Source organism: Ailuropoda melanoleuca, chromosome 7, assembly GCF_002007445.2.
Source record: "Ailuropoda melanoleuca isolate Jingjing chromosome 7, ASM200744v2, whole genome shotgun sequence".
Classification (NCBI taxonomy): Eukaryota; Metazoa; Chordata; class Mammalia; order Carnivora; family Ursidae; genus Ailuropoda; species Ailuropoda melanoleuca.
In genome coordinates, this window is record NC_048224.1 from 60,384,672 (window position 1) to 60,393,752 (window position 9,081).

The 9,081-nt window shown below is 57.5% G+C and overlaps 1 protein-coding gene across 1 annotated transcript; it reads left to right on the plus strand.

Moving 5' to 3' along the window:
• Positions 1–4,949: 4,949 nt before the first annotated feature.
• On the plus strand, positions 4,950–7,355 carry ARRDC1 (arrestin domain containing 1). The gene is made up of 7 exons (XM_034664915.1): positions 4,950–5,064; positions 5,520–5,570; positions 5,671–5,825; positions 6,039–6,221; positions 6,319–6,495; positions 6,570–7,005; positions 7,081–7,355. Exons 1-7 carry the CDS (start codon positions 4,971–4,973, stop codon positions 7,143–7,145), a joined length of 1,161 nt encoding a protein of 386 aa, XP_034520806.1. The 5' UTR covers positions 4,950–4,970; the 3' UTR covers positions 7,146–7,355.
• Positions 7,356–9,081: the final 1,726 nt, after the last annotated feature.

A 9,081-nucleotide genomic window follows, 5' to 3' on the forward strand; every position in this document is an offset into this window, starting at 1 on the left:
TGCGCAGCACCTGCGGGGGTCGGTGCTCCCGGAAGCGGCCGCGGTGGCTCTTGGCCTGGACCCGCGGAGCTGGATCCGCGGCGCTTGGCCTGGACCTGCCTCCTGCCGCCCCCTCCCTTCGCCTCCTGGCGGCCCGGGGAGTCTTGGGCCCCGCCGGCTTAGGGAGGGCTGGGGTGCGGCCGGCCGGGCGGCGCAGACCCGCCCGGGTGGATGGCTGCTGGCAGATGGGGCGGAGCAGGGAAGCCAGGGCGGCCCAGTCCTTCCGCATGTGCCCTTCCTGTTCTGTCTCCTAGGGTCGGCCAGAGCCGGGGGCGGGGGTTTAGATCTTGCCCACCTTGCCGAAGGCCACTCTGACTTGGACACATGCACGCACCGACCCTCTCTGTCGGGTCTGCAGGGTCGGTTGCACCCTACACCTGCTGGGCCCTCACCTGGAGCCTGGCCCTCGCTGTTGGGCTTTCTCTCCCACACGCCCAGGCCCCTGGCGCAGGCCCTCAATCCTCATGGTCCCGCGGTGCACCCGTTTCACGCAGGCTAAGGCTTGGCCTTGCAATCTGGGAGGGTCTTGTTCAGCCCTGCGTGACCCAGGCCTCCAGCCCAGTGAGCATGTAGGAGCTGAACCCGAGCCCTACTGGCTGGTCCTTCTGCTGGTGCAGACGTCTGGGACTTTGGGACTGGGAGTCAGGTTGCTGGCGTGGTCCTTGCTAGTGCTCTCTGCAGGTGCTGGCCTTATCTGCCCTCTGAGGTGTGGGCAGTCCTGAATGGGACTTCAAAGATCAGCCCTCAGGGTACCGCCCAGGGACTCCATGCCTGATCGCTGGTTCTGAGCGTGAGGGTGCGCCTGTTGTGGGACGGTTCTCCTGCTGGAGTGCTTCTCCACCTTGGGATGCTTGGCCCAAACCACAGCCATCAGGCATCCCTCTGGACTTTGATCCCCTGGGCCCTTGCGTGCTTAACAGCTCAGCTCTTCTGGTGTTTCTGAGGACTGAGAGCCACTGCCCCGGTCCTGGATGGGTCTGACTCCTGACCTTGTGGAGTTTGAGGCCACAGGGTTTAGGAAGAAACTGGGTGAAGGTTACCCCTGGTCAGGCGTCCAGCCTTGTGGGGTCCCCTCCTGATGACCCACACCTCCTTTCCTGTCTCCTTCGTTGGTGTTTGGGGTTTGAGTGGGGGCATTTATGGTGGTGGCAGGGGGCACAGCAGTGACAGTGCAGCTCTTCCCTGGGGCACAGGAAGAGATGACAGTTGAAATGGGACTGAGGGGAGAGCCCGGGGCACAGGAAGGAGGGGTGGGCTTGTAGCTGGGGGATGGCAGCCATGAGACTCCATGCTGGAGCTCACTGCCTGGCCCATCCGCCTAGTCATGCTCCCGCAGCTGGGCCCAGGGCAAACAAACCGTTACTGACCACAGTGAAGGGATGGCCTGGCCTGGCAGAGTAGCCTCCATGTGGTGGCTGGGGTGTGGGCAAATGGACAGTTGGGCCATGGGATATTGAGGGAGCCCCTGCTGATGATCCCCACTAAATGTTCTAGCCAATCGCCAGAATAGGGGAGGGAAGATGGGGGCATAGGCTGAAGAGTAGATGTATGATGACTTTGTGCCAGAAGAGTTATTATTCAGATTGTCCCTGGGGCGTGGACAGAATGTGGGTAATGAGGCTGTTCTGGGGCTTCTTTCAGCCCTGGTTGGGTTTGGAAAAGGAAAGACTGTGGTTCTTCTTTTTTTCTTTCATTCATAAGATACTTGTTGAGCTCTTGCTATCAGCCAGTGATGCAACAGGGAGGCCCTCCACCCCTGTAGGAGGACATGGAGGTGGGGAGGCCTCAGGCCTTCAGGCCCTGGGGGGCTCTTAGTCTTGCCCACTAAATACTTGTCTGACGAAGGACAGAGATGATTTGCACTCAACCATGAGAACACTGGCTGCCCTTGGAGCTAATGCAGAAGGAGAAAGCTGTGGAAGGAACTGGTCCCTGGAGCCTGGATCCAGCCCAGCCTGAGGCTTGGGGTCATGCGGGGGTGCCCTATGTTCTGCTTTCCAGGGTGGGTGTTGGGAGGGGGGGAGCCCAAAGAACAACAGCAGTCAGCTCCTAGCTCCGCCAGCTCACTGAACTCTCACCATGGGATAGATGCCATTCTCCCACCTCCCATGGACCAACTCTGTGAACCCTCAGAGCAACCCTGGGAGGGGGGCACTGTTACTATTCTCATGTTTCAGACTTGGAAACAGGACAGATGGAAGTGCCTCATAGGCCAGAGCCTTAGTGAAAAGATGTGCCAAAGGTTGGGCTGCTCCAGTTTTGTGGGAACTGGTAGAGGTGAGTGAGACCTTTGGGACCAGAATGAGGGTGAGCAGAGGTCTTCCTGGTCAGATGGTGGATGGTGCAAGCAGGAAGGCTGCTGGAGAGGGGAGTGCTGGCTGGAGAGGAAAGTTCCAGAAGTCACTCTGGAACACAGTTCACATGATGATTTTCCTTAGAGAACAGGAACAGCCCCAGACCTCCAGATGGATGCTTATCAGTTTGGTACTTGCCTTTCTTTATGCATCTGAGCACTGGTAGAAGTGAAACACTTGTAACCCCAGATGGTGTAGCAGGGCATGTTGCTGTGGACTGGAGGCTGCCCCTTACCATAGCGCACTTGCCCCTGTCCTGTGGCTGTGCCCTGGGGCACATGCGCTGGTATGATGGCCGTGCTCACCTGCAGGAGCGGAAGTCCCCTGCATGGGGTAGGAGGGACAAGCCTGTGCTGTTCATCCCCTGTGCCTCCATTGTTCCCCTACGGAGGAGAGTGGACAAGAACAGGCCCTTTGACTCCAAGATGGCGATTGGAAGCCGCTCATTCAGGCAAGGTCCCTGAAGGGGCTTCAGCATGTGTGCGAAAAGAGGCTCTTTGCCTGGGGATTGGGAATGTCATAGAACTTGGGCCCCTCTGGGATACCCCAAGGGTTGGTGTGATACTCTTTGTTTAGGGTTAGACCCCATGGCTTGTTCATCTGTATTCTGGGGGCCATGTGTCCGGGCTGGGTGGGTGCTTGTTTTAGCCATCCTGCTGTTGGACACATGGGCCATGCCTAGATAGTTTGCTGTTACAAACCGTGTTGCTTGTAGCTCCTGGGTAGTTAGGGTGGATTGTGAGAACCATTGGGTCCTCTGGGATGTCCATGTAAGGTCCTAGCAGATCTTCCTGGTGCTTTGCCGGGGCCCCTGTATCGGCCTACAGTTTGATCACTGCAAAGGAGTGTTTTTCCATCTCTCCAACACATGTCAAAATATTTAATATTTGCCAACTGATAGGTTAGAATGGTAATTCATTTGAGTTTCTCTGATTTCTACTGAGGTGGGATATCTGTTCCTGTCATCTGCTGCTATGTGAAAGTCACTTCTATGTAACAAATCACCCCTAAACTAAGTGGTTTATTACAACTCACAGCGTTGTGGATTGGGAATTTGGACAGAGGTGGGCAGGGTGGTTCTGCAGCTCTGTGTGCCATCCTGAGGTCACTTGACAGTTTCCAGCTAGCACTGGGCCAATCTGGGGACCACTTAATTCCTTCTGGCATACGCCGCGGGTCCTGGAATTCGCAGGGCAGCCAGATTCCAGAGGGAGATGCACGCATTCTGTGGGGGAGTGTAGAGTGGCGTGGCATCTGGAGTGGTCATACTTCCCCTTCTTGACTCACTGCCCTGGAATATTTCTTCTGGGCTATGTTCATCTGTAGGAGCACCACTGATGTGTCAGATTTCTGGGGTAGGAGCAATTCCAGGTCTGGCCCTAGGAGGGGATGGCTGATGGAGTGTGGATTAGAAATCGGCCGAGGTCAGGTCACTGGCAGTGCCAGTGGGGGTAGAGGATAAGCCAAGGGTTCCTGAGGGAAAGCCCCGTGGTCTGTGGGTGGCCAACAGGAGGCTTGTTTTGTCAGGGTTGGGTTGGCCTGAGGAGACCTGGACATGTCTGGTATGGCTTGCCGCTGACCCTGGGCAGGATACCAGGTTTCTCCTGCCTGGTGGCTCTGTCAGGAGGGTGTCAGATTCTGAGTCACCTTCCCCTCACCTGATCATCAAGTCAGGGGAGGAAGGGGAGAGGCTGGGCAGGGAGGCTGGTATCTTTGGCCTTGTCTCAGCCCTGCAGTTAAAGGAGGGGTGCAGCCGCAAGTCTACCTGTCACTGAGCTCCCAGCCCCTCCAGCTGTGGTGTCTTCCTTGCTGGTCCAGCCACGGCCTTCTGACCATAGTGGTGTCTGGGCAAACGTCCATTCCAGTGGGGAATTTGAGTTCCTGACCACAGAAAGGTGGCAGTGACCTCTGCTGCAAACGGTCCCGGTCGGGGAGAAGACCAAGCCATCTCTTGATGTAGGAAATCAGCCCTCCTGGGCACCACTGGTCCAGGAAGTCAAAGGTGTCCCCACCCTGCAGTGTGCCAGACTGTTGGGTACCTTACCTGCTCAGGCAGGTCTGACCACATTCCTGAATCATGAGGGCTAGCAGTTAGCTTCCTGGAGCGTGAAGGGGCGCCTCCTAGCCTAACTGGCTTGCCTGTGAGCCAACCCGAAATGGGGCTGGAGGTCAGCTGCCCCGTAGGCTTCTGTTCATCATTGGTGTCCCAAGCATCCCTTTGAGGGAGCTGAGTTTACAGAGGTCTGGTGGGGCCGGGGGTGGCCCAAGGTTACCAGGTTGGGGGTTGTCCAGGTGTCATCTGGGTGACCACTGGGGCCCTCCTGTTCTGGACTATAGGATTTAACCCTGTGCCTCATCGCCCTGGCTCCCTGGGAGTACCCCAAAATGGGGGATCGACATGAGGTATCCTCTGAAGGGCAACAAGCCACTTGCTGACCTGCCTAAGGCCCAGCACTCCTTGGTGCTGCCAGCTCCACCTAAATCTCTACGATGGGGGCAGGGAGGGGCCCAGGCCAGTGGCTGGCTGGGTCTCACACTGTAAACCCCCCCCCCCCCCCCCCCCCCCCCCCCGGNTGCATGGGTTCCTGCAGGGTGTCCAGCAAGGCCAACGATGCGGCATGGGTAGTGGAGGAGGGTTACTTCAACAGTGCTCTGTCGCTGGCTGACAAGGGTGAGTTTGGGAGCCTGTACTTGCCTTGTTGCATATAGTGAACCCCTCCAGGGAAGACCTTGGTTGAAAGTGGGGTCTGTCCATCCCACCTTTCCATCTGCCTCTGGGATCTCTGTGCTGACCCACCCTCTAGCAGGACTTTGTACCCTGTTGTGTTTCTCTCCCCAGCAGGTACTAGGCATTGCCTGATAGAGCCTAGGTGGTTAAAGGGGGCCAGCTTCTCTTTGATTTGGGTGGGCCCTGGAATATCCCCGTCCCCCTTTCCTGCTTAAGCCAAGTTCTTGTACCCCTTCCTTTGCCCAGGCTGCAGCCCTGTGCTGCTATGGTGTCTGGAGTCAGAGGCTGGGAGACCCAGTAGCCAGACTCAGTATGAACTGCTCCTAACTTGTGTCCTGTGGTGTCACCTCAAGGCTCCTGAGTCTTCTCTCCTTCACGCCTCCCTCCTGTCTCTGCAGGGAGCCTGCCAGCTGGAGAGCACAGCTTCCCCTTTCAGTTCCTGCTTCCTGGTAAGAGCCCGGCCTTGCCTGGCCAGGCCTGGTGGTGACAGCTGGTGGACAGGAGGTGGGACAGGGGACAGTTGGGTGCCATTCCCTGCTTTCTTTCCAGCCACAGCACCTACATCCTTTGAGGGCCCCTTTGGGAAGATTGTGCACCAGGTGCGGGCCACCATCGACACACCACGTTTTTCCAAGGATCACCAGTGCAGCCGAGTGTTCTATATTTTGAGCCCCCTGAATCTGAACAGCATCCCAGACATTGAGGTGAGGATGAAGCAGTGGTCTCCTGGCTGATGCCCTACCCCCAGGTGAGATGAGGCGGCCGGGATCTAGAAGAGCAGGGGCTTCTCTGTCCTGAGCCGACTGTGCGGTGTCTGGGGGAAGGGCACAGCAGGGCTGAGTGGGCTTGTCCAGGAGCCGCAGAGATCTAGGCTGCCCACACCCACCAAACCCCTTCATTACTGTCCTCCCTTCAAGCAACCCAACGTGGCCTCCACTACCAAGAAGTTCTCCTACAAGCTGGTGAAGACGGGCAGCGTGGTCCTCACCGCCAGCACTGACCTCCGTGGCTACGTGGTAGGGCAGGTGCTGCGGCTGCAGGCTGACATTGAGAACCAGTCAGGCAAGGATACGAGCCCGGTAGTAGCCAGTCTGCTGCAGGTCAGAGTTCCCTCTGGCTGTCAAGGCCTGTCCCCACGGGGCTGGAGGAGGGGGAGATTGCTGGCCTGCCCAGGCTCACAGGCTGGCCCTTCCCCAGAAAGTGTCCTACAAGGCCAAGCGCTGGATCTATGATGTGCGGACCATTGCAGAGGTAGAGGGTACAGGTGTCAAGGCTTGGAGGCGGGCACAGTGGCAAGAGCAGATCCTGGTGCCTGCCCTGCCCCAGTCAGCCCTGCCGGGCTGCAGCCTCATCCACGTGGACTACTACCTGCAGGTGCTGGGGGTTGGAGGGAGTGGGATGGGGAAAGGGGGGTGCGTGGCCTAGCCTCACTCTCCCATCCTCCCCAGGTCTCCCTGAAGGTGCCTGAAGCCACCGTGACCCTCCCCGTCTTCATCGGCAATATCGCTTTGAACCACGCTCCGATGAGCCCCCGGCCAGGCCCAGGGCTGCCTCCTGGGGCCCCGGTCTCCGTGGTACCCTCTGCACCGCCCCAGGAGGAGGCTGAGGCTGCGGCCAGCAGCCCCCACTTTGCAGATGCAGTCTCCCTTTCCACGAAGAGCCACTCACAACAGCAGCCATTACCTGCCGCCTTTGGCTCTGTGCCTGGTGCCCCTGAACCCCGCCCTCAGGATGGCAGCCCTGCTCCCCACCCATTGCCCCCTCCCTTGTGCATCTCCACAGGTGCCACTGTCCCCTACTTTGCAGAGGGCTCCGGAGGGCCAGTGCCCACCACCAGTACCTTGATCCTGCCCCCAGAGTACAGCTCATGGGGCTATCCCTATGGTGAGTGAGGGCCCTGGGGCCTGGTGGGGGAAAGGGCACCATGAGCCCCATGCAGACCTTGCTCTCTCCCCACAGAGGCCCCACCATCCTATGAGCAGAGCTGTGGCGGTGCAGATCCTAGCCTGATGCCCGGGAGCTGACCCTGTGCCACCTTCTCCGGGTGGGCTGACTTCTGCCCTGGGACTGGGTACCCAGGGCCTCGTGCCTTCTTCGCTCCTGGCCTGACCCGGCCCACTCAGGACCCACTGCTGCTCGGCCGCTCCTTTCAGTCTCTGCCTAGGGACCAGCCTCTCCCCGGGGGGGCTGGGGCCTGGAGAGATGCCGTGTAAATAAAGTGCTTCATTTGTAGAGCTGGGCACAGGCCAGCCTCTCGGGCACCTTCCTCCTGCCCGGTGCACAGCAGCCTAGCCCTGGGGGCCCCTTCTGGGCACGCACCCCCCCGCCCCGGGTCCTGCTCCCTCTTCCTTCATCCCTGGAACCCTGCCTATGGGCCACCCCATCCCCTCCAGGGAGTGTGCCCTTCTCCATGGTTCTGGGCCCCTCCTTCCGGGTGCCTAGGGCCCCGAAGACTGGCCCCAGGGAGCAGGAGCAGCATGGGCTGGGTACCTTTAACTCGGGCCGGGGTTGGTGCTTGTTCTCATGGTTCTGCTTAAGGGTGCGCCCTCAGAGTGGGGCTTGCATGTCTGGAGCCTTGGTGTTAATTTAAAATGTATTTGTAATATGGGGAGAAGACCGCCCCTGTAATGTTTTATTGACACACTTTGGGCTTGCCCATCCAGCACCCATCGTTCCAGGTGGCAGAGTTCACATCTCCTGCACCAGAGGAAACCCTGTGGGGGGTGACGAGGTGGGCTTGCCCAAGTCCCTGCCCCTTGTGCTGTTTCCTCCTGCTTGGGCTCGAGTCCCCGCTGTCATCACTGCCACCCACGTCCAGCTCTGAGGGTTACTGCTTCTCATCTCCCATCGAAGTGTGAGCACACAAGCCCACGCTTGTTCCTGATGTCCCTTTCAAATGCCTGTTGTCTAGGATCCAAGGAACCCAAGGACAAATAAAGTCAGGGTTCAGCAGAGCAACATTTACCAAAGGGGCATCCTGCAGATGTTCCAGTGCTGAGGGGAGGGCCTGTTAATGCCCAATGGGGCCAGTGATCCTGAACCGTGCTTTGGGAAATACTGTAGGTGGGATTAGGATAAGACTTCGGGTTGGGATTCCGTATCTGACATATAGTGCGGGAGTGACCTTGGATAGGTGTCTCAGTTATCAATCTATAACGAACTTATGGAACATATTGAGCGCCCCCCCCCGGTTTATTTCTTGTACACTTAACAATCCAGAAGTGTAAGATTTGGGCCTGATGACACAGCTGTCATTCTCAAGTTGAGGCTTCCACCCCGGGGTCCAGGGTGACCATTCCAGATTTCACCACCAGCCAATATACTGGGTCTGCTCCCCTAACTTCTTGGGGGCTACAGGCTGGGAAGTAGATTCTATCACTTGTGCAAACATTCCATCGGTCACTCTTTACAGTTGGAAATGTGCTCCTTAGCCACGCAGCCATGTACCTAGCTAAAATGTTACTATTTGTGGGACAAGGAGAGGATGAACATTGGAGAAATGCTCAGAATATGCCACAGAGAGGACATCCTCTAGCAGCAGCCTCAGGTGAAAACCTGCCTGGCTTTCAATCCCATCTCAGCCTCTCAACAGTTAGGTGGTCTTAAGGGCACTCAACTCCCTTGCTTTGTTCACTCAACCCACATCTCAGAACTGACCTGATGGTTACACAGTTCACATGGTATGTGTCAAAAAGACACTTGACATAAGTTATCAGTGGTCACACAAGGATAGGGTGGGTTGGGCTGACAGTGCAAAATGGGAGCATATCCTACTTCTGACATTCACTTACAGTCGATTTGCCTGGTAAAGGACTTTTTCCTCCACATCTTATTTATTCATTCAACAAATATTTGTCTCTCGTGCCAAGCATTGTTCTAGGCACTAGGGCACACAAGATAAAAAGCCCTGTCTAGATTTCTAGTGAGAAAGAATATAGCAGTGGAGTGCCATGGAGTCAA

Coding starts and splice junctions, on each gene's coding strand:
- ARRDC1 (XM_034664915.1), top strand. CDS start 4,971: ATGGGTTCCTGCAGGGTGTCCAGCAAGGCCAACGATGCGGCATGGGTA. Junction 5,571..5,670: donor CTTTCAGTTCCTGCTTCCTG/GTAAGAGCCCGG, acceptor CTTTCTTTCCAG/CCACAGCACCTACATCCTTT. Junction 6,496..6,569: donor ACGTGGACTACTACCTGCAG/GTGCTGGGGGTT, acceptor CATCCTCCCCAG/GTCTCCCTGAAGGTGCCTGA.